The following is a 24,924-nucleotide window of genomic DNA, read 5'->3' as shown; positions in this document are numbered from 1 at the left end:
TGATCTCAGGAAAAATCACTTTCCTCTTTAAGTCTTTCCAAATGTCAACTTTTTGCTGTTTTTACAATTTTTAATCCATGCAACTAATGCCCTTGGTCAAAATGAATAGTAAACAAAGACACAGTTAACTAAAGAAAAAGAAAGATACAATTAACAGACTTATGGTCTGGTTCAAAACAACTGGCCAGATTTAGCAAATTTTTCTTTTCTTAACTATCAAAGATGATCTATTTAATTCCTAGACATATAATGTGGTATTTTCCTAATCTTAAATGTTTTATGAAGTCACTTTTCCTACATGACTACTCCATGTAGAAGTCTTTTTTTTTTTGAAGTATAGTTGATTTACAATATTGTGTTAGTTACTGGTATACAGCAAAGCGATTCACTTATATATATATATTTAATATACATATTCTTTTTCAGATTCCTGTCCTTTATAGTTTATTACATACTACCCTGTACTATACAGCAGGACCTTGTTGTTTATTATATATATAGTAATTTATATATTAGTATCTGTTAATCCCAAACTCCTAATTTATCCCTCCCTACCCCCCCTTTCCCCTTAGGTAACTATAAGTTTGTTTTCTATTTCTGTGAGTCTAATTCTGTTTTGTAAATAAGTTCATTTGCATCATTTTTTAGATTCCACATATAAGTGATGATATATGGTATTTGTCTTTCTCTGACTCACTCCACTTAGTATGATAATCCCTAGGTCCATCCATGTTGCTGCAAATGGCATTATTTCATTCTTCGTAAAACTCCTCGAGGGACTTCCCTGGTGGTGCAGTGGTTAAGAATCTGCCTGCCAATGCAGGGGACACACGTTCGAGCCCTGGTCTGGGAAGATCTCACATGCCGAGGAGCAACTAACCCCGTGTGCCACTACTACTGAACCTGCGCTCTAGAGCCTGCGAGCCACAACTACTGAACCTGTGTGCCACAACTACTGAGCCTGCGCTCTAGAGCCCACAAGCCACAACTACTGAGCCCGCAAGCCACAACTACTGAGCCCACGCACCTACAGCCCGTGCTCCGCAACAAGAGAAGCCACCACAATGAGAAGCCCATGCACCACAAGGAAGGGTAGCCCCTGCTCGCCACAACGAGAGAAAGTCTGCATGCAGCAACGAAGACCCAACTCAGCCAAAAATAAATTAATAATAATTAAAAAACTCGAACTATATTATTTTACTTTAATTACCAAGTATTTATTCATATACAATTGACCCTTGAACACTGTGGGTTTGAACTGCATGGGTCCACTTACACATGGATTTTTTTCAATAGTAAATACTACTCAGTCCACGGTTGGTTGAATCTGCCTACACAAAGGGCTGGCTGTAAGTTATATGTGGATTTTCGACTGTGTAGAGGGTCAGTGCCCCTAACACCTGTGTTGTTCAAGGGTCAACTGTACATCCCTCTTCTAAGTAGTCCTTTTATAATTCTCAGATCTTTAAAGGTTTAACCTCCTAAACAGCAATCATTAGGGAGATTAAGAGTAAACTTTAATTTTTTTTTCAGAGAGAGAAAAAAAGGAATTCAATATTACCTTTTAAATGTATCAAAAACACCTGAATCATCAAAATTAATGGCATCGGGGTGTCCAGGAGGTAGACATACATCACCAACATGAATTTCACAACATGGAATGCCATGCTGTACCACAGTCAAGCTTGGATAAAATGATGACCAACCTAAAGTTAAAGCAAACTATTGTTACATAAAGGATGGAGATTGACAGAAAGCATCCAAATTATTTATTATATGATAGCTATGTCACTTCTGAGTCTTAAAAAAAGTATGTCATAGATTTATAACACAAGTCATATATCTTTGCCACAAAGCAAATCCAAGTGTTTTATTTAAACAATGCAAAAGCGCTCCAAAACTAGTTTAACTCAGCATTTTACTAATATATCAAATTCTATCAATCAGCACTTCCATTGACCTACAAGACAGTAAATGATAAATGATGATGGAGACCATGAAATAGTCTCTGAATCATTACGTTTGACAGTGTTAATGTGATTCAGGTGTAAAGCATATTTGGCCTCAACCAAAATTCAATTACGAGAATACTCCATTCTCCAAACTATATCAAAACAACAGAGCTTATTATAGTATGCTACATGAATCTACAAGTTCATACCCACAGGAAGCAGAGCTCCACCTGACTACTGCTAAGACATTTAAACATCATTAGGTATTATTATAAGGCACTTCCTATGGTAGTTTTATTTAGTTTGAAAGAAGTTTTCCCTTCAAAACGTTTTTTCTTAATCATCAAATAATTATGCCACAAGACATAAGTATAGATTTAAGAAGCTTTCTTTAAAAAGTTACTACAAATTGAAAATTGAAGCCCTACCTTTATTTTTAACATAGAAAGGGTGGTCCAGTTTACACTCTACAGTAAGTAAACCATCTTCGACTGTACCAGGATCAAAAGTCAACTTCAGTACAGACTCGCCAAATGATATACTTTCTTCATGTGATAACAACTTTAGACCATCAGAACCATAGCCCTGGAAATACATGCATAGAGTAAATAAATTGGCAATGTTCAACTCAACATGGAGTGAAGTTCCTATTATGTGTAAGACTTTGTGGAAAAGGTAAAAATAAACAAGACAGGATCCTTCCCATTAAGGAGCTTTTGACCCAGTAGCGAAGAAAGGCAGATATTACTACAATATAAAGCTGACTGGAATAAGTGCTTCAATCCAAGTACAAATAATGCTAATGGAGTTTAATAAAGGGAGATATTAACTCCAAGAGAAAAAGACTGGGGGGGCTTTCAATTCCCATTTGAACTGGAATCTAAAAGGAGAATGCAATTTAGAAAGGTACAAGAACCTGCCTTACACCAGGAATAGTTGTGACTAATAACTTCTTTGGAGAGTGCTGAGTATCTGCTAAAAATACAAGATTAGTTCAGAGTTGGGGCAAATAAGACTGCAAAGGAGGGCCCAGTTAGTAAGTAAGTAAAGGGATCTTAAAGACAGGCAAAATGCTTAAACTTTCCTTTGAGAAGGCACTGGGAAGTCAATGAAAATATTTTTATTAATATAATTGTTGATTTTAAGATGATGACAAAGACTACAGATAAAAGGTACCTCTAGTATTCAATTTATTTGAAGATATAACGAGAGAACCCCATTACAGTCTTGAACTGAGAAGTGCAGTGGTGGTAGAACCGGGCTGAATTTAAATTCAATCAATATTTATTGAGCACTTAGTACATGCCAGGTGCTAGCCTCTGAAAACACATGATCCCTACCCTTAAATTCACAGAAAAACAAAGGAGACAGACATGCCAACAGCTAGCTACAGTGTCCAGTCAAAGTAACTAATGAAAGAAAAGGATAAATGTAAAAAATCTTTAAGGAAAGAGAATGGATCAACTGATTACAAAGAGAGGAAACAGTCAACTTCATTCATGTTTTGAATGAAGCAATCAAGAAAAGGTTTTGAGGACTTCCCTGGTGGTCCAGTGGTTATGAATCTGCCTTCCAATGCAGGGGACACACGTTCGATCCCTGGTCAGGGAACTAAGATCCCACATGCTGCGGGGCAACTAAGCCCGCGCGCTCTGGAGCCCACACGCCACAACTAGAGAGAAGCCCGCGCGATGCAACGAAGAGCACATGCTGCAACACAGCCAAATAAATACATAAATATTAAAAAAAAAAGAAAGAAAGAAAGAAAGAAAGGTCTTGAATCTGGCAATCAAGAAAGGGTAGTAATACTCTTAAAAGGGGAAAAATGGACCTGGATGGGGAAGAAAAAGGTGAATCCAGTGTTGGCTATACTAGTAACTAGATTACAGAATCTTCTAATTCTTAGAGCTATAAGAATTTAAAGCTAATCCCAGTTCCGTCTTACAGATCAGGAAGGCAATACCCAGTGGGGTTGATAGACTGCCCAAGGGCAGTCATACAAATAGCTGCTGGCAGAGCCAGAAACAGCCCAGCTTTCCTGACTCCAAGAAAGACCAAAGCAGTTTCCACAGACCACCAAGGAGCTGCTGTCGACATTATCATCAGAGAAAAAGTGGTGAAGAGAGTGAGGAAGGGTAGAACCTTATTAACATTCAACATCATGGGCAGACAAGCCACCAGTCCAGACAAGACATCAGAAGGAGAAGCAGGGCACTGCCATGCTACGCAAATCAAGGGCAGACAATCCACTATGTCAAACACTGCAGAAATGTCAAAAAGAACAAGCAGAAGTCTCTTTAGCAATCAAAATAAAACTAGTAACCTTTGAGACGATTTTAGTAGAGCAGTAGAGGCTGAAGTCGGACTACGGTGAACTTCACTATGTAATGCTTACAGCAAGAAGGGGAGACTGAAGGCCGCCAAGTCAGGACTGCTGTTCTCAAGAGACTCACTAGTAGGGGACAGCAGGCGCAGAACAGGAATTTTACACAAGCACACTTCACATGCCCAATTTCTCTGCCCACAATGGAGATGGAGAAATTGAAGATTTCAAAGATAAAGGTTTCATCCAACATTTATCCTACTGCTTGCTGCCCACTACTGCCTTTGCTTATCGACTTAGAAAACACCAGCATTTTAATGGGTCATTTTAAATGTAACTCGATCAATTCTCACTTATCCATAGGAGAATTAACCACTTTGTAGATTACCTAAGGTAAGGCTTTGGTTTGTTTATTTATTCATTTTGTGTTTAATGCCAGTTTAATTTTCCCCAAAATAAAATGTGTAAAAAGTGCTAAGAAATACACTCTTGTTTCCATCTAAGAAAGCTTCATTATAAAGGTGAAACCTAAAGTCGCTTCTCCTCTCCATCGGGCTAAGCAACAGTCACAGGAGCTCCTCCCAAAATGTCAAATGTCATTTAAACATGGAAGCAAATGGGAGGATACACCTGCAGATTAATAACAAACCTATGTTCCCTTTTGAAAGACTTGTAAAAGTTTTAAGGATTTTAAATCAACCTTGTGAGTGCCCATCTGGAGATCTTCCTCATTATCGCAGCCTTCAGTTCTAGCAAAATCTTCCACATCCTGCCATTCCTTATTGCTTCCCTTATGAAAACACAGTCGTGTGCCTACAGTTTAAGTAAAAAACAAGTATTAGATATGTGACTACTGTGCTTGCTACACAAATAAACTGTAAAGAATTCAAGCATTTTTTTACCTTTCAAAAAACAGTGCCAAGCAGTCGAAGGCCAGGAATTGCACCACCCCAAGTCGTCATCATCCGAGAGGGAGGACATGCAGAAAATACCAGATTCTGACTCACTGCTTGCCTGTGGAAAAAATATTACAAACTTTCTAGGTTTTCTTTTGTAAGATGTATTTTGTTAATCTGTGTCTTCAGACTATCTATCTATCTATCTACCTACCTACCTACCTAGCTACCTACCTACCTAGCTACCTAGCTAGCTGGCTAGCTATGCCGGGTCTTAGCTGTGGCATGCCGGATCTAGCTCCCCGACCAGAGATCGAACCCAGGCTTCCTGCATTGGGAGCACAGTCTTAACCACTGGATGGCCAGGGAAGTCCCGAGACTTTATTAGTGGATTAACTTAATCATTCTAAACTTAGGGGGAAAAATCGCCTTCAAAAACTGAAGTTCTGGGAAGTTTTAGTTAAATGCATGTTCCCACTGGTAACAAACTTTCCTAACAGTTAATAGAGCTGTACATATAACTGAATCCAGATCAGCAGGAGAACAGCGAGAGAGACTATTTCCCATCTGCATGTGCTTCAGAAGAACTGCTTAGAGAGGGAAAGTTCATGTTTTTCAGCTGCTGTACAGATTTCATAAAGTTTAACCTCATGAATAAACTTACCCTTTCATGTCTGACTGGTGTTTGCTCCTTCCAGTGGTGATGAGCGAAGGCTGGCCCACCCTTAGAAGAGGACACCGGTGGAGGGCGCGCATAGGAATGTAAACTTTTGCTAGTAGCTATGATGTGTACAGGAGATGATCTAAAATAAAGAAACTGTTTTAACCACAAAGCAAAGGTCCTTAAAGTAAAGCTTTCCTTTTGGTGAACTTCATATTCATAACACCAATGTTATTACATATAAGACACCTCTGGGAAACACTACTAAAGACATCAGGGTTTCGTCTATAGTATGTTGTTCCTTAACATCTTACCCAAACCCCCTTCACACATTTTAAACACTGTTTTTTTCAGATTAGATAATATACTTTAAATTCCAAACTACTGTTTCATTTACTCATTCACTCATTTTTATATCACTAAGCACATACAAGTGTGCAGTTTCATTCATGAAGGATGATACCCCCTTATGCAGGGCTCCCGATCCCTTTCTCTCTCCTACTGTGATGTGGTCACCAAATCTCGGCCCTCCAAGCTCAACGTGACCAACACGGAACTCTTTATCTACCAACCACCTGTATCACTGGGCAGATACAGTGAACTACCTGAAGCTAAAATGTTTAAACTTATTATAGTAGAAAACAGCCTATTTGCAAAGCATCTACACATAAAGCCAGCTACTTCTGCACCAGGATCACCTTAAAAAAGTAAGTTACCTCTTGCCCCGCTTTCCTGTCAAAAGTCTCTTTACCAGGCAGTGCTCCCTTCAGAGTACACGGGGCTCCCCAGAACACACTAAGATCCTTCCCCCACAAACATATAAGAGGGGTAACAGCAGCAAGCCCATAAAGGACGACCAGTAAGGTATACTGACTCGGGAGTCTGGAAAGCAGCAGAAAGGAAAATTTCAGGGTCTAAGAAGTAAATCTGAATTGTCCCAAATCAGGACAATTCTGAGATGCCAACTAAGGATTTGGTCCTTAACAGAAAAATGTTTACACGTATCTGTACTAATCCTCTTTCTAAAAAGAGGAGGGACATCTTACTTTCCAATTCTTCCCTTATTCTCTGAGAAATCTGATTAGCCCTCATTTTTTTAAACTTAACATTTTTTATTATACCTTCGCAGAAATCAATTTTTAAACGAGGATCCATATATAAAACTGTACGTTGCTTTCACGTTCATAACACTTCTTAAGTAAAAAGCCCTCAAATTTCCATGCATTTTAGCTTACTCTGCAATCAACTTTGGATTTCAAAATACAAATATTTCATCTTTGCCCACTTTCTTCCTTTTATTACACATTTACATCTTTATGAAGTATAAGAGGATGGCCAAACTGCTAAAAATTCCTTAAACTCATTCCTGCCTTCGTGACTAGTAAAAGAAAATGGGTTCATCAGTTCTTCTGTTTAACCATTTAAAAGACAAATAACAATGTAATGTTCTAAAATGTATATGGCCTAAATGTTCTGTAAAAATTAATATGCTGCATGTGCCTGAATCACTAACACCATGGTCTCTTCATCCCTCTATCTATGCAGGGATAATACAAATTTTACCTGTCCTCAAGCCCTTGGTACTGTACAGTTACAACTTCAGACATCCCAAGTTCAGTAACTAACACAGTTTAACACTCTACAAGAAGTCACGAGAACAGCACTGACTGTCAGAAGGCAGGCAAGACAGCAGAGCGCGACTCTTGCGCTTGTTCCCTAGGGAGAAGGGAAGCTAGAAAACGCCGCAGAGAGTAATCTACATCTTTAGGGAGCTACTCCTTTACTTTTTTTTTTTAACGTTAATTTTCTTCTGAGGGTTTTACTCAACTTTCCATGAACTAAATTATTAATCCTCATGAGCTTACTGTGAAAAATGAAAAGTACTCTCTCTAAACTAAAATCGGGGAAAAAAGAAAGTCCAATAGTAAAATCAGAGTTTTTTTTTTTAATTGTAAAGCAATTTTTCACTTTTTGACTATTAAGATTACAATGAAAACTGGGACAATAAAGGAAGTAATACTTTGAAAGGCAACTTTTCATTCTTGTGGAACTCTTCATGGATTAAACTGAAGTTAATTAAATTGAATTTGCTCTAATCAAAACCAATGACCTTGCTGAATAGAAGAAAAACAGCGTAACTTGCTGGGCTTCACACCTAACAAGTTTATTCTTTAGCAAAGAACTATACTAACTTAGGAACACTACCAAAATTCAGTTATTCCTACATCACCTATTATGGACTCTGGTCTGCCCACTCACATGAGTGCAAACCTGGGTATTTTTTTCTCTTCCCTACGAACAATCATATTTATCTATGTCTTTTTACATAGCCAATTTTATAATTTGGGGTATAATTAATAAAATATTATCCATTTAGGTATCTCTAGGAATATGAGTTGGAAGCTTCCATTATTTCATAGCACCATTAATTCATTTTCTTAAACTCTGGTCTGGTTATATGAAACAGTGGTTTCTACCAATGGGAGTCTACTTTTGTAAGTTCAACATTTTAATATTAGCAAACATAAATAACATAAGGCCACATACACTGTGGAAAAAAATAAACCTAGACCAAAAGGAACCAAACTCAAGGTTGATAAAAGTTTAAAATATGTCTATTTTAATTATGATTCCTTAGACATATATAATTTTCATCTCTCTAAGTAGAAATATATAATAAAAGTATTCTTGGTCTGATGTATTTTTTTGATGACTTTAAACCATTTACAAATATTTTTGACTCTGCTGTTCTCTTATCACTTTTATCTAATTCTCAAAATATGAAATCATAACATTGGGTGAAACAGCTCTTTGATTATTTTAAGACAAAGAGCTTAATTCTAATGACTTTGATAAACCACTCATGAGATGGTCAAGATTACTTTTAACTCTAGAAAAAAAAAGCATTTTGTCATGATAAAAGTTTTCAATTAAAATACAGCCAATGTTCCCACCTGTTGTAAAATGAGCACTGCATAAGTGGACTTTGTGGACTGGTGGCGATATTTGCTAATTCTGTTAGCCAATCCACCTCATTTTCACGGTAAGTGTTTTCTGATATTTCTGAGGTATTTTGGTTCCAAGATGGTCTTGGATATTCTTGATGTGACACATCTGAACTTAGCTGGTATATGGCAGATTGAGTAGGATCACTCTGAACAGCCTGAAGTTCAGGAAGATCATCTGCAAATAAGCACACTCGAAATTATAAGAAGGAAATTACTAATACAGGGAACAATTCTACAATCACACCTGGAAGACAGGTCCTCAAATTTAGCTAATTAATCTTGTGAGAGGAAACGTGTAAATTCTAAATGTTTTCTTGAATGAAAACAAGTTTCAACTGAAAAAAAAAATGACATCTTATACATTTAAGGGCCAACAGAGTCTGACAGAAAAGTAAACCTAGCAAATGTAAATGGATTAATGACTTCACTACTCAAACCATGTAACTACCACAACTGTTCACCAACTGTTCTGTTTGTGTTTTCTGACTTTTTCCCCCAGTTTTTTATAGCTCACCTGGGAATAATCCATATACCACTGAGACATTTTTATGTTAACATGTTAGAGGAAAAAGGCGTTTTATGGGTACACAGATGTACTTATTGTTCACACACTTGAACCTGTTCAACAAGATTACTGCAATATATGAAAACAACAATTTTCAAAGATGAAACCTAGATCATATTATATATTTTCAGGTACTACTTGTTAGACTTTATCTATGCTAAATTATTTCTTTTTAATGAGAAAGTCTGAACTCAGTAATATTTATTACTTATTTTTTTCCAGAAAGTGTGTTCCCGAAAGGTAGTTCATGACAGACTCTCAGCTACCCAAGAAAGAAAACGAGAAATAGTACCCAAGGACCACTCATGTACATGCCAAGGCTATGAACACTGTAAGATAGACTGAATTCTAAAAAATTGAATTAAAAATTAAAGAAAAAGAAAGGAGGGGAGAAAAAGCATCTTGCAGGCCTTAAAGAAGAAAAACCACCACCAAAACAACCCTCTTTGAAACACATACCTACAAACTCTACAGATCCACTGGGTCTCTTCAATATGTGTCAAAAAACTCTTCCAGTCTTGAGAGTTCTCCTAAACTGTCACTATAAAAGTACATACTCCTAATTCCTATTCAGGGGAATATCCCAGAATAGCTCACTAAAACAGAAATGTCTTACAAGTACTGATTCAAGACACCTATTCATAAAAGTGACTAGAAGGTATCCCCCCCTTCACAGAGCAGCTAAAATATCACACCAACTTAAGACAATTCCACTCTGTAATTCTCATGGTGGTGGAGCCGTTTCCCTTCCTTCACTGCCAACACTGTTCTTTGACTATCTCTATTTACTGTAAAGGGTTCATTTCTGTCTTTCAAGTTACGGAAACTACTTTTAAACTGAAGTCATGAGGGGTGGTACAAGTTTTTGACCCCCTGAGCCCTAGGTTCCTGATTTCCTCCTGAAACCTAAAATGTGACAATGGAGGAATCAACTACGTGATTGAACTGGGGCTTCTTGCTCAATAGTAACCACTCCTCAATGAATATTCGGGCCCAGCAATCTCTTAGCATTCAAACAGGTTATGTCCCAAGACCTTTAAGATCTCCAAATTTCCAAAGAAGACTCCAGCATATAACCTCCTTTACTTCATCATTTATAAAATGAGGACACTCACATCTCAGGTTTTTGGGAACATCAGAGAGAAATGCATATTAAATGGGAACAAAGCCAGGATGAAAAGTTGGCAGCAAGCCAAGATCACTCTTCACCTGTTCACTGTCTCCAACAGTGAGCTCAAAGCAATACGATTCAGAGTCATACCTCAACAAACCTACACACTTCTACAGGTCACGTATCTTTGGAGTAGCTCAGCAGTAGTGATAATCACAAATGTCAGATCCTCAAATTTCAAGGGTCCACTGTAATTTCCCCATCATACCAACAAACCAGGCGTGAATAGTGGCCAGCATAATTTGCTGAGCTCACATGGATATTTCAAAAGTAACATCTTTTGAAAAGCCACACAGCAAGGTTTTCATAAGGTGTTCAAAGGCTCATCTTTATCCACAAAGGCAGTTTAGTTTGAAAATTTGTAAATGAGTCTCTATGATAACCATAAACAGCCCCAAGTTAGGTTGGTTTTAAGTAATACTTCACAAGCAATAATAAGAGAACACTGAAAACTTCTGATGTACAAAAACTTGACATACTTTTTATCAGTTCAAGGTAGGTGGAAAAGCTAGCTAAACATGAAAATTAATCTGAATCTCAGTGAGATTCCTAAGAACTTCATTTTGTTTACCAAGCTCCATGTGCTCATCACAAGAGTTGTATCCAGGTGAGGATGGCAAATTTTCATTACACTGCAGCAACTCCAATGAGTCATTCATTCCTGAAGCTCTCTTGTCCATTACTAGCAGGAGTTTCTGTACTGCATTAGGCACCTGATTTGTCTTCACTTCCCACACCATGTTATGGTGCTCCGACTTAAAAATAATATAAGAAAAAAATGTCAAGTCATGTGATTTGGAAATAATGTAAGTATAAAATAATGTAAGTATAAAGTCAATCAGAGACATCACAATGTTGTATCTTTAATCACACATTGCTATCTGTATCCCCCTCAAAACCTTTAGACATGGATGACTGAAGGTCTATTCTATTTTGCACATTTTTTGGAAGATTCTATTTTAATTTCTCTAGTATTTATCAACTGTGTTCATTATTTTGTTTTCTCATCTTCTGAAAGTGAACAAGTTTAACGAACTTAAAATTACAGTCTCTAACGAATATTTTTAAAAGTTTCTTGGGACTTCCCCAGCAGTCCAGTGGTTAAGACTCCGGACTTCCACTGCAGCGGTCGCGGGTTCGATCCCTGGCCAGGGAACTAAAATCCCTCAAGCCGCGTGGCAGGGCCAAAACAAAACAAAACACAAAAAACAAAACAAGACAAAAAAATAAAATAGAAAAGAGTTTCTTAAAATGGCCATATACTATACTTCTTATAAAAATAAAAATGTTTTCTTAATGAGAATTTGGGACCTAACCATACTAAAAAGATAACTGACCTTCTGAATAGGCTACAATTTTTACAAAGATTAATAATATAAAATGTGGTTATACCTTTTACATTCTTGCCTTTGGACGATGATCAAATCTGTTATTTAACATGGGTGACAGAAGCAGCAAGATTTCCTGATTTCTCACTCCTCCAAATCTCATTTTTTAGAAGTTCTAATGAGTTAATATGAAATACACAAAAAATTCTAACATATAGTTTTTTTCCTCAAAATAAAACAAAATATACTGCTCTTAAAAGTCAACAAAAGTCAGGAACTCCCTGGCAGTCAAGTGGTTTGGATATGGCGCTAACTACTACCGGGGTTAGCCGAGGCCTGAGTTCGATCCCTGGTCAGGAAACTAAGATCCCGTGGTGTGACCAAAAAAAAAAGTACCATAAAAGTCAGGTACCCTAGCCCAGAAATGCAGTGATAGGACATTTATACCAGAGCTTTCTAAGCCATGTCATAATCACCAACAAACACGGACAGATTTTTTTCTACAAAGGCTTTTCCAATGAACTTTTAAATCATGAAATGTTATCCTGACTATAAAATATATGACCACTGTGGAAAAAAATGAAAAAAGCTTTTCTTAAAAAATAAAAGGAATATAATAATTATCTCTCTTTTAAAAAATTTACTTTTTATTTATTTATGGCCGCGTTGGGTCTTCGTTGCTGAGCATGGGCTTTCTCTAGTTGCGGCGAGCGGGCTTCTCATTGCGGTGGCTTCTCTTGCTGCAGAGCACGGGCTCTAGGCACGCAGGCTTCCGTAGTTGTGGCTCACGGACTTAGCTGCTCTGTGGTATGTGGGATCTTCCCGGACCAGGGCTCGAACCCGTGTCCCCTGCATTGGCAGGTAGATTCTTAACCACTGTGCCACCGGGGCAGCCCCTATAATAATTATTTCTAATCCCACCAACCCGAGTTAGATACTGTGACATTTTGATGTACTATCTTACAATCCAATCTCTTTTTCATGCACAGACCTACGTTTTACCTAAATAAAATCATTTATTTTTCTTCATACTTCATATTATATATATTAATAGTTGAGATCTTTTCCTTAACATAAGTTCATAAGCACTTTCCTATGTCATTAATTTTTTCAAAGATCTATTTTAAATAGTTAAATAATATACATCATCAGGATGTACCAAAATTTATTTATCCCTCCTACTGCTAAACATATTCCCAGTTTTTCCAATCTTCTAAATAACAGTGAATTTACATTCTTTTTTTTTAAGTATTTGCTTATATCTGGTTATTTCTTTAGATTCCCAGAGACAGATTAGTAGTCGGATGGCAATTAAACATCTTAAGGCTTTTGACACATACAGCCAAACTGACCACTGCCTTACTTTATTTCTAATATTTTATTTCAGATGCTTTCTGCCTGTACTCCTCAAATATTACCCATTTCTTGGGCACTTAGAGCCTTACACAATACCGACTGTGAGATGTAGTATGGAGTAGTGAAAAACGCACTGGGGTAGGTGGAAGGAAACAGGTTTGATACCAGCTTAATCACTTACTAAATCTATGAACTAAAGTGACTGAGCTTCAATATCTCCATCTGAAAACAGGGCTAATGACTCCTGCTCTTTTCTTCCTAGAGCAGTTGTGAGGATGAAATGAAACAAAGTGAGTAAAAAAAAAAAAAAAATGTAAAATGACTTTAAAAAAAACTTTTTTATCCCTAGACTGACATAGGGCAATATTATGCATACTATGGGCACTTCATGTTCTAAACAGGATAGTTACTGAAAACAGTTAACAACAGGAGACCAGACAACTAGCTATTCAGCTTCGGTAATTTCCTCCCTGGGAAATCTGACAAGTTATCCAACACATCTCAATAAAAAGTCACAGATCATACCACTACTTTAAGCAAATAACAGTTTATCTAAAAGATGTTTGAAGCATTCCCAACAAATGAACACTTTTCCAGTAGGTACAAGCTATTATGTAGTGATTAATCACAGTCTTATGATATAGTTACAGCAAATCTGCTAGGGTATAACAATTTCCTACAAAATTGGTGGCTACAAGAGATATGGTAACACAAATCGACTTCTCAAGCGTAAGTAGCCAAATCCTGATTCTGAGCCTCCACCTTCTCATTGCAAAAGCCAAGCAAACTTAGCTTGATCTGAGATTCTCGACCCTAGTGGCACACAGAACCATGTCTGCTTCAAACCAGTGATGCCCAGGCCCCACCTTCCTTCCAAAGCAAGTGGTTTATTTGGTCTGGGGTACAACTCTGGTGCACTGGTTTTTACTTGTTTTCTTTCAAAAGAACCCCTGGTGTGTTGTGAGAACCAGCAGGCTAAAAATGACTGCCACATTCCTTTTTATGTAAATATATGTGTGTGTGTATATATATTCATTTATTTAATACATATTATGTACAAGGCACTATACTAGGTGCATCGATGAACAGCTTATCATGAATCTCAAGGAATCTTCACTTTAGTGGAAAGATATAAGCAAATGACCATAGTTCTACAAAGCCAGGGCTTGGCTATGAATGGGTAAAAAAGGATGGGAGGCTCCCAATGAGAGAAACTCACACGAGCAAACTCACACAGTTAGCAAAGGACTGGATGAAATCAGAAGAACATAGAAGCCAGTAGGCAGGATGGCCTTTGTGTCTCCTGGTCATCCATCAATACTAAGGCTGGAAAGGCAGACTGGGATCAGAATCTTCAATCCTAATTTAGGAAAACTGGTTAGTTGGTTTGTTTTTTGTAGACAAGGGTAAGTAAGGACTTCGACAGTAGACTACTGAGTTCATATTATATTTGCTACTTGCCAGCTATGTGCCCTGGACAATTTATTTAAAATCTTTATGACTTGTTTGTAAAATGTAAATAATAAAAGCATCTGTATAGGTTGTTGTAAAAACTCAGTGAACTCATAAATGTCAAAAGCTTACAGTAGTGCCTAACAGAGCAAATTCTCAATGTAGACTGGCCAGTATTATTATTAGCAACTAGCAGACAATGGGAACCACTGCATACTTTTGAACAGAGGTCTAACATGATCAGAACCACACTTTAAACATTTTTTTGAGTCTATTTAAAAAACCATACTGAAACACGGTATGAGTCTGCAGGAACATCTATAACAAATATTTAAGGGAGAGTGTATTAAGAGTAGAGTATATTCACATTCCCAATTTCTGTCTATGCCACTCGCTCCCAGCCTCCTTTGAGAGTTCTCATGAGGGACTTCCCTGGTGGTCCAGTGGTTAAGACTCTGAGCTTCCACTGCAGGGGGCCCGTCAACGGGAAGATCCCGCATGCCCTGCCTTGTGGCCAGAAAGTCCTCATGAAAGAAACGGTAATTGGTAGTATCAGTGCAGACTCCTTGTTTAGTAATGCCCCAAACATGAGAGAAACTAGTTATTCTGTGTAAGTTCTTGGAACAATCAATATTAAGTTTAAATGGCAGATTTTAACCCTTCCCATAGAAAACTTTTCAACATCTTAAGTACGGAGAACACAATTCATCATCCTGACTTAGTGACTCAAACTCCGTATCAACATCTGTACATGCCTCATATACAGATGTGATCGGCCTCAGTCAGCCCAAGTTGTAATCTTAAACTTGAAAAATTTCTCACTTTTCCCCTTTATTATGAAATTCAGAGTTGCGATATTCATGTATACCTGTCCTCAGAGCTCTCCTTATGGGTAGGAAGCAGAGCTGCAGTTAGTTTGTGGTGTCCTCCCCCTCCCTCTGCAGAGCCCTTTGGTTTTCTCATTCTTCCCAGATAGGTTCGCTCTCTGCCCCAGCAGGTCCCGGGTGCCCGGTCACCATTCACTCTGCACTCATATCTCCTTGCAACTTCTAGCATTTCTTCAGCACTGTGTCTTAGTAAGCTACCAACATCTCATCACAATACTCTTTAAATGAAGTTGGAAAAAAACATTTTAGTTTCAAAGCAAGTAACAAAAGGGACCAAATAGGGCTTCCCTGGTGGCGCAGTGGTTGGGAGTCCGCCTGCCGATGCAGGGGACGCGGGTTCGTGCCCTGGTCTGGGAGGATCCCACGTGCCGCGGAGCGGGTGGGCCCGTGAGCCATGGCCGCTGAGCCTGCGCGTCCGGAGCCTGTGCTCCACAACGGGAGAGGCCACAACAGTGAGAGGCCCGCGTACTGCAAAACCAAAAGGGACCAAATAAATATTTGTTGAACTTGAGTTCTATGTGTTTTCACGTCTCATTGCTCAAGACTATCAAAAGTCTGGTCTTGAGATAGTGGAAGTTTTCCTTCTGTAAACCTCCTGTACAGTAAACGGGAGCCTAGACTTCAAGTCAACAGACTTGAAGTTCACCTGCTAGCCAGGTAACCTGGGGCAGGTCGCTTAATCTCAAGGTGCCTCTACTTATCTCACAGGGCTATTGTGAGAATTAAATAAAATACATGAAACCAAAATTCAAGCCCATACACAAACGTAAGCTTTTTGTCTCTCAGTTTTCTGTCAAATTATAGTATTGGGGGGAAACAAGGCCTCTGATACCCTAAAGGAACACCAGAAGAGTCCGTACTCAAAAATAACGCCCCACATACACCAATTTAGATATTCATTATGATAAACAAGCTCCTCTTTCAAATTTCTCCTGGTAGAGCTAACGCTATTGTTCATTCATGCTTTTGAATACCACTTTGGTATTACAGGACTGGACATAGCTCATCTTGTGTTTAGTTAACTCTGTACATGTCAACTCTTCACTAGATCTGTGAATTCTCAAAAAGGAAGAGTAAAATTCTCCAGCAGTTGTACTTTGAAATGTCATGTTCAATATTACAAATTTTTATTTTATTGAGTGGGGATGAGAAGGCCCTACTGCATTTGTTTTGCAAACTTTCAGAAGTAAATATCCACAAAATCTTAGGAAGAGATGCCTAAAAATAGCCAAGTCTCACTGAATGAAAAAGAAGGAAATTAGGTTTTACTAAATGTCTACCTACTATGTGCCAAGCATTTCCACATACTTCATTTAATTTTGTATAAACTTCAAAACAGCTCTGAACAAAGTATTACTCTGGATGAGGAAGCACTTCCCTGGAGGCCCAGTGGTTAAGATTCTGCCCTCCCACTGCAGGGGGCACAGGTTTGATCCCTGGGTCAGGGAACTAAGATCCCGCATGCCGTGCAGCACAGCCAAGAAAAAATATATATATAATAATAATATTCTGGATGAGAAAAACAGGGCTCTAATGACTGAATGGGACCATTTTCTCTTCAAAAAAAAAAAAAAAAAGAAACTGAGAAAAAGGACAAAAGGGATAGACCAACATAAGTTAGACATCTAATTTCAACTACGTTCAAGTGCCAATTCTTCCCTGACTCCTTATCTTTCCATCCTCATTATGGACATCAAGGAAAGGATCTTATACATGCCCTCCCTTAATCCTGAAGAACTTCTATATCAAGCTCAAACTGTTTGTGGGGAGAAGGTGAAGAGACAGTAATTTGCAATTACTTTATAACTCTAACATGAGGAATTGAAGTGGTATTTAAAATGGATTACATAATTCCAAGCTAAAATAAGCCTCCATAACAAACTATATTAAACATAACTTTCTACACCAAAAGCAGTCGAAGCCTTAATGTAGTTCTTTTAGAATATTTCCAATGAAACTTCAAACAAAAGATTTCAGAGAAATGTTTCTACAACTCTAGTTTGCCACAGTGCTGAGGTTAAAAAAAAAAAAAAAAATCCACACCCCAACAGTGGGTGGTATTCTTTCCATAAAATATATTACTGTAGAGCATCACTTACCATCTATATGACTCTGAACAGTTGAACTTCTATGCCTCAGTTTTCTTCTTTCTAAATGGGACCAGCACCTGTCTACCTTTCATAGTTATTGGAAGTATATAAGACACTACATCACACACCCTTACCTGGTTCCAAAGCATTCTCCTACCAATCAGTCGCCCAGTGCCAAATACATCTATATAAGCTCTTATTAATTTTGTGCTGACTTGACACAAAATACTGAAATTGATGAAGATAACAGCAAACCCCTAACACACCACTACAAGCTATCCACAAACCTGTTAAAAAGAGTACTGTCAATTCACATAGTACTTAAGATGACTCACTGTATGAAAAATCTTTAAATCATATATGAAAGAATTTTTACATGAAATTTATTTTCCCAAACTTGATTGTAACCGTAAAAAATTTCACATTACGTATAACAACTTGTGGAAGAAGCTTTTCTAAACTACCAGTAACTTCTAAAAATTCAATCAACTATATTATAGAAGAAAATTATTTTTCTATTTTGTCTACAGAAAAGGACAGTGTAAACTATGATATGAAATACCAAAGTAAATGCAGATCAAAATATGAAGGTATATGACTATTACTGATGGGTCAGGCATAAACAAGAATATACAAGAATATCATTGTTAATAAAGAATATCACTTTTCCTCAATTTTGTGATATACAAACGTATTTGTCAGCTTAAAAAAATTTGTTGTGATTTATTTTCTCATTCTAGATAAAAGTTCGCCTTCATACTCAAAAGATAATATATGTAAAATACCTGGCATTGTCTCATTAACACGGTACTAACTTATCATAATTTATGGCAAAAAAGTACTAATATTTTCATTTCAAACAGAAATACAGCAGACCAGCTAGCAATTCTCCCTCAAGGGCCTTCAAGGTCTAGCAGTTTATTCATTCATAAAGCCGGTTAGCCTTCATCACAGAGCATTTGGATAGTGAGGAAAACGTCCAAAGAAATTAAAATACAGCGGAGGAGACAACTCTTAAAGCGACAGTACCATGTTTGAAGTCTGAGAAGCAAGCACTGTGAAACATGGGAAATCTTGGGAAATCCCGGGAGAAGGTAACTTTTAAAATAACATATGCAGTAGAAGTTTGAGAAGTGAACAAGGGGGAAGAGTTTTCCAGGCTGAAAAAGGTAATGGGGCTTATGAAATTAAATAAAATGGAAACTACAAAGTGAAATCAAAATTTCATTCTGTAAATAATATATTAGTCAAGTTAGAATAAACAAAAACTATTGTTTTAAAGTACTTTGCTATAAAGTGGCTAAACGGCTTCCTCAAAAGTATAAAGTAGCTCAAAAACTTAATGAGTGTATTTAATTCTTTTGAATATAATTCAAATTTCCTTAAAACTTTGTCAACAATTACCTGCTCAGCAAGAACTAAGTAGTTTAATCATGGAAACTCAACAGTTGACCCTAACACTCTCGTTAGCAAGCTAAAGCAGAAAATATCAAAAACAATAACAAAAAGCAACGACGGAAAGAACTAGAAGTACATCACAAATGTAGATCATTATCAATAGTTAAACAATAGAAAAGTATTTACAAATGTTAAAATTATTTTAATTCTCAAAAGGTAACTTTAATTTCAAGACCACTGCTGGGAATCACCTGTTATTGCTAGTTAAAGGGAAATAAATCTAAAGCACTTAGTCTAAATTGTTGGTAGGACGCCAACACTTTGCAGTATATACACAACTCCCTTTTACCCTCCTCCCTTCTTAGCATCACTGGCTCCCAGAGCTAGAGTCTTTGAGTATCTCCCTCCAGCCACAGCTCCTTTTACAAAAGATTCTTGCTGAAAACTCCTAAAGAATGAACTCTAGATGGTGTAGAACGCACCGCGGAAAGCGAAATCCCCTAGACTGCGTGTAGCGTTAGAAGAAGCTACAAAAACCGGGCCCCGACTCTCGATTTCGCCTGGATTATTTGTTTTGTTTTAATCTGCCTGGGGCAGCAGTATAGGTTGGAAGGCGGAGACTGGAATCGCCTGCCAAGCCTCGCTCTCGGTCACACAGAGGCAGTGCCTCCCGGTTCACGCCAAGTCCATCCCCCACCCTCTTTCGCCATTCATCGCGTTCCCCTCCCCTCCCCCCATCATGTGACCGCAGCCTGGACTCCAGGCTTGTTTTTCCCCTCAGCTCAGCCCCACCGCGCAGGCGCCAAGGAGCCCATTCATTCGAACTGCGTAACAATGAGCCCCAGGGCCCAGCGGCTCCGCGAGCTTCCCAGCTCGACCCGAGCCCCTCTCGGCCCCTAAAGAGGCGGCGCCTCACGGCAGTCCCCCACCCACGGCCGGCCGCCCACCCCGGGCCAACCTCCGACCCTCCGCCCACTCGCGAGGAGTTGAAGTCAAACTTTCCGGGGCAGCCCCGGCGCCGCGTCGGCCCCCTTCCCCCGCCCAGGCCCGCCCCATCTCCGCACCCGGCTCGGCCACCCACCGCGCCACCCTGCCCGGAGCACCGTCCTTGCCTACGCCTCCCAGCCCCCGCCCCGAGACCCCCACGGGCCGCGCCGCCGCGAAGCCCAGGTGAGCTTGCGGGAAGCGCCGGTCCGGTGGGTTCGCCTCGGGCAGATATCGGACGGTTAACTGCCCCCGCCGTGAGGAAGAGGAGCGCCGACCCGAGCTCGCCCGGCCGCCCGATACCCTCGGGATCCTGCCCCTCCCTTCCCCACCCCCACCCCTTCCCGAACAGAAAGACAACAAACCCGTCGCGGAGTGCGGGCAGCCCCGGCGCGGGCCGCCCTGGCCGCGACAACACCACCAGCAACTCGTGTACCCCTCTCCGACTGACGCCGGCTTTCCCGGCGCACGTTAATGCTCCCGCCGCCACTCTTAGTCCTCAACCGAAACTTTCCTACTTACCAAACCCGTCGCCATTACCAAGTCTTTCAAGCTTCGTCTTCCCCCTCCCCTCAAACCCCCGGAGGTTGAGCCTCCTCCCAGCTCCTTCGCCCTCTTATTGGTCTGTGGAACTGCCATTCGATTCTTCCCCTTTCCCATTGGGTGATACCGTGTTCCGTCTCGGGGGGCGGGCTTGTATTGACTTTTGTGTTGTGTTTAGTGGAGAAGATGGCGTGTCAATCACTAGGGTGAGCGCTTCGGATTGGATTGCTGCCTAGACTGCCGGGACCCGAGCCAAACTTTGCCCGCGAAATGGATTGTGGGTTTGTAGTCTCGGCCTAGCTGCGTTCCTCTTAGGAACTGCACGTCGGAGGAAACGATTGGACTACATATCCCAGAAGCGCGTGCACAGTACAGGCTTGATAGTAAACAAGAGTCATAGGGACACGTGTATCAGCTCGTTTGTTTTGCTGTCTGGGACAAAAGGGAGGGGGCGGAGGAAGTGAGTGTTTTAGAGCTTTGGCCTTTTCTCTTCCTCTGCTAGCACTTGAGAGCCGCCCCAAACCTCTCGCAGCACCCATTCCGGGCCATAAACAGCCAGAGTCGCTCGCTGCTCAAAGTTTGGCAGGAGGCCAAGGTATTGTTTTAGTGCGAGGGGAAGGAGATGACTGCACAAGCGGAAGCAGCGCTGCCTCGTGGGGGACCCAGTCACCCACAAATCACGGCCCCAGGCATAGTGGGGATAATAAAGGTGGTGCTGGGCTCCAGTGGGAAGACTTAGCATTATTTTATCCTGAGCCTGGCCTCGCCCCTCCCGGGACAGCAGCTTGAGATTTCTCTGCCAACTCTGTTCAGTTCACCCGAGATTTTTTGAATGCCGTCTACGTGCCAGGCACCGAGAGGCTTGGGGATGAACTGTGAGAGAGAAGCTCGGGGTCTGGAGAATTTACAAAGCTCGGGACGGGAGGGGCGAGGGGCGATTACTACTGACTTTGGAATTAAGGGAAGTCAAAGCGATGTTTTCCTTATTGACCAGCTTGCTCGTTGTTTAAGGTAATCAGAGGGGTATAATGTGTGACTTAAACTGATTTAATTTGTGAATTGTTATCTGAATTTCCTTGGTGAGTTTTTGTTAACCAGTTTTTCTCTCCAGAGGTCTTCCCATTGATGAAAGAAGAATGTCTTCCCACTTCGTTTTCACTAGGAGTTCCTCAAGTTACTAATGCTCTGACTCACCCGAGGAGGATGGCTTCTCTGGCTTTATAGTTACCTTCACTTTAAATAAGGCTGTCCAGTCCCTAGTCTATAATTGATGTTTTTACCATTCCCATTACAAAGGCATTATTCACCTTTTTTCTTTTGAACCTTTAGTGTTTAACCATTTAAGCTATGCTTTAGGTTTTATATCTTTAGATCACTATTTGTATGCTTAAAATTAAGGGCAGGAAACATATTAGTGAGAAATCTATAAAGTCAAACTTTTGGAAAGGAGCCTTAAATCATAGCTGGTTATTCCTTTAAACCCCCTACATTTCCTGAATTTTTAAATCTATCTGAAACCCACATAACAAATCTGGAAATCCAAAATAACTTTCCCATATTGCAACAAGTTTCCAAATTCTCTTAGGGATTCCCTGTTCAAATCCTTCAATGGAAATTATGGAATAGTCTTCCCTACCATGTGATCAAAGATTCACTTTCTGTGTTCACAAATAGTAATCAAACATTTTTTTGTAATTCAGAAGACCAATAAAATGCCTAAATTTTTCCCTGAGTAAAAAGGACAAGATTTGTATTTACAATCATTCAGAGATTAATGGAGTGACCCCAGGACTCGAATGTGGCCCTGCTATTCTGTGTATTTTTATTTTCTTCCCTTTTTTTTTTTTTAACAGTGGAGGGTCATTGTGCCCCAGAATTGAAAAATTGAAAATATGAACTCCAGTGTTTAATTTCTTGACAGAAAGAAAAATCCATGGAATTCCCCTGATTACTGAAAACTAAAATCTGAGCTATTTATGAGTAACTCCCTCCAGGAAACTAAAAAGCTTTCCCTCCCTGAAAAATGAACTCTCAAGAGCTGGTGCCACTCCTTTCTCCCCTTCACTGTATAAACCATGAGATCTACTTTTGGCTGAACCTTAACTTATTTTAAAAGGTTTTTTAATTGAAAGCGTTTACTAAAAGCCTTAGTGGAGGTATTTTTATTTGTGGAATAAATGGGATGATGTGAAGAATAACTTCACCTACAGAAGATGGCAAGAATAACTTCACCTACAGATCAAGCTGTTGTACATTGTTAGAAATGATTATCTTTTAATAGCCCTGTAAAGGTTTTTCTATCCATTCATTCAAAAATATTTATTCAGTGCCTACTATTGGTTGACCACTGTGCTAGTTGATAAGGATACAAAGATATAAAATATTTTCACATACTCTCGTTTTTGTCCAAGTCATTAAATAGAAGAGTAAAATTCTCATAGTTCAGTCACAACTGATTAAATATCAGTGTTAGAATCTCTATACCTCTAAGTGGACAATTAGTCCTGTCTTCTGACTCTCCTGGGAAACTAAATGCCTAGATTAGTACCTTATGTATATTTAACAGGAACATCATCATTCATTCTTGGATGGCTAACAAAACCAGCCGACTCCTAAGCCAGAACAAAGATCAAAGTACAAAACCAGTAAGATCTCTTTAGAAATCTTTACATATGTAAATTCTACTCTTTCACTAAAACAGATATAAAGAATTTTTTATCACTAATATATTATTTATATATAATAAAATATAAAATGAGGTTTATATTTTATATAATGGATATAAAATCTTTATATATATATAAAGAACATCTGTTCATAAGACACTTCCATGATAAAACTGACATTAAAAAATTAGTTTCTTTAAATAGCACCTACTTTTGGTTAGACATATATGATATACACACACACATATTACACATAAACTATGCCCAGATAGGTCAAGAAGTTGTCTACTAACATCCAAATGTCTTTTCAGCAGTTTGTAAAATACTTCTGTCTTTATAAAGAAACATCAAGTTCTAGTTTGTTAGTTAAAAAAAAAAACTAGATAAATCCTATTTAGGGGTGAAATTAAACAATGTATTTCCCTGGATTCCACCACATCTGGTACACCAATGACTACTGTGCTGGACTAAGAAAGGTAGGAGATAAAGCACATGGCACTGCTTAAATATTTAAAATATTGCTGTTGGGGGAATACCCTGGTTGCGCAGTGGTTAGGTCTCTAAGCTTTCCACTACCCCGCACTCCACGCCCCTCCCTCTTCCCCAAGCCTCTCGGTGCGGCCAAAAAAAAAAAAAAAAAATCGCTCTTCAAAATGTTAAAAGGTAATGAAATCATTCAAATCAAGTACTCAAATTAGAAAATGGAGCCCATAGATGGACTAAAATAGTTAAGTGCCCAAACTTTTCAGGTAGTATCTTTCTTGGCAGATTATTTAAACTCTTATACAAATATCCTTCCATATATCTTAGTATACTTTATTAAATGAGCTAATTTTATAATTATCTTAGTTCAAAGTACTCAGGTAAACTCAAATTGTAAGGAATTGCCTGGGAATTAAATGATGAGGGCCCTTTCAGGACTGAGAAATATGTCTTTTGTGTTTGTAATTTTTGATGCAATTAAAAGTTTAGATTTTCCTCACATGACCATAAAGCAAGACCTTTCTTCAGTGGTTGATATGTGGGTGACATAACGCAATCACCATTAGGAGGAAGAATCAAGGATTGTTGAAACACACAGATACAGAGAACAGAGTAGTGGTTACTAGAGGGAAAGGGGCGCGGTGGGGGGAGGGAAAAATGGGTTAAGCGGATCAACTGTATGGTGACAGATGGAAACTAAATTTTTGGTAGTGAGCACGCTGTAGTGTATTCCGAAGTAGAAATAGGTTGTACATATGAAACATATAATGTTATAAACCAATGTTACCGCAATAAAAAATTTAAAAAGAAGAATTGTTGGGTTTCTGAGATAGGTAGGGTTTCTGGCTGGGATACCTGTGGTGTGTCAGTGCTATTGTCAATGCTGTTGACAGAGATAGGGAATGTTGGAAAAAACAGAGATGGGCACTGGGAGAAGGGGAAAGGATGGGGTCAAGTTCAGATGATGAGCTCCCTGTGCAGGCAGGAAATTTTTGTACCCAGTTCCTGTAAGCAGCTGAACGTATTTGTCTGGCGTTTAGGACAGCCAAGTCTAGAGAAATAAACGTGGGTGTCCTCAGCCCTCAAAAAGTTTTTGTAAGTTGTGCAATTTAGTATTACTGAAAATGTATTAGAGAAGGCAACAATTCTATTAAAAAATTT

General features: G+C 39.0%; 1 protein-coding gene across 6 annotated transcripts in view; it reads right to left on the bottom strand.

The window, feature by feature from the left end:
• HBP1 (HMG-box transcription factor 1) overlaps positions 1-20,637 on the bottom strand; it is a 31,001-nt gene extending 10,364 nt beyond the window's left edge. The window contains exons 1-8 of one of the 6 annotated variants that reach the window (XM_030834405.2): positions 20,594-20,637; positions 11,148-11,331; positions 8,787-9,015; positions 5,836-5,974; positions 5,178-5,289; positions 4,976-5,088; positions 2,381-2,537; positions 1,562-1,706 (exon numbers count right to left, since the gene is read on the bottom strand). In XM_030834405.2, coding sequence (XP_030690265.1) covers positions 1,562-1,706; positions 2,381-2,537; positions 4,976-5,088; positions 5,178-5,289; positions 5,836-5,974; positions 8,787-9,015; positions 11,148-11,331; positions 20,594-20,608 — 1,094 coding nt within the window. In that variant the 5' untranslated portion in view covers positions 20,609-20,637. Of the gene's footprint in view, positions 1-1,561; positions 1,707-2,380; positions 2,538-4,975; positions 5,089-5,177; positions 5,290-5,835; positions 5,975-8,786; positions 9,016-11,147; positions 11,333-11,968; positions 12,498-12,548; positions 13,544-14,479; positions 16,061-20,432; positions 20,438-20,593 lie in introns of those variants that run through there. The other 5 variants (XM_070046259.1, XM_060304804.2, XM_030834407.3 and 2 more) reach the window with 5 other exon arrangements.
• Between the last annotated feature and the right edge of the window lie 4,287 nt (positions 20,638-24,924).

This window comes from Globicephala melas, chromosome 9, assembly GCF_963455315.2.
Source record: "Globicephala melas chromosome 9, mGloMel1.2, whole genome shotgun sequence".
Classification (NCBI taxonomy): Eukaryota; Metazoa; Chordata; class Mammalia; order Artiodactyla; family Delphinidae; genus Globicephala; species Globicephala melas.
Note: the sequence above shows the minus strand (reverse complement) of the source record. Positions and strands in the feature narration are given on the sequence as shown.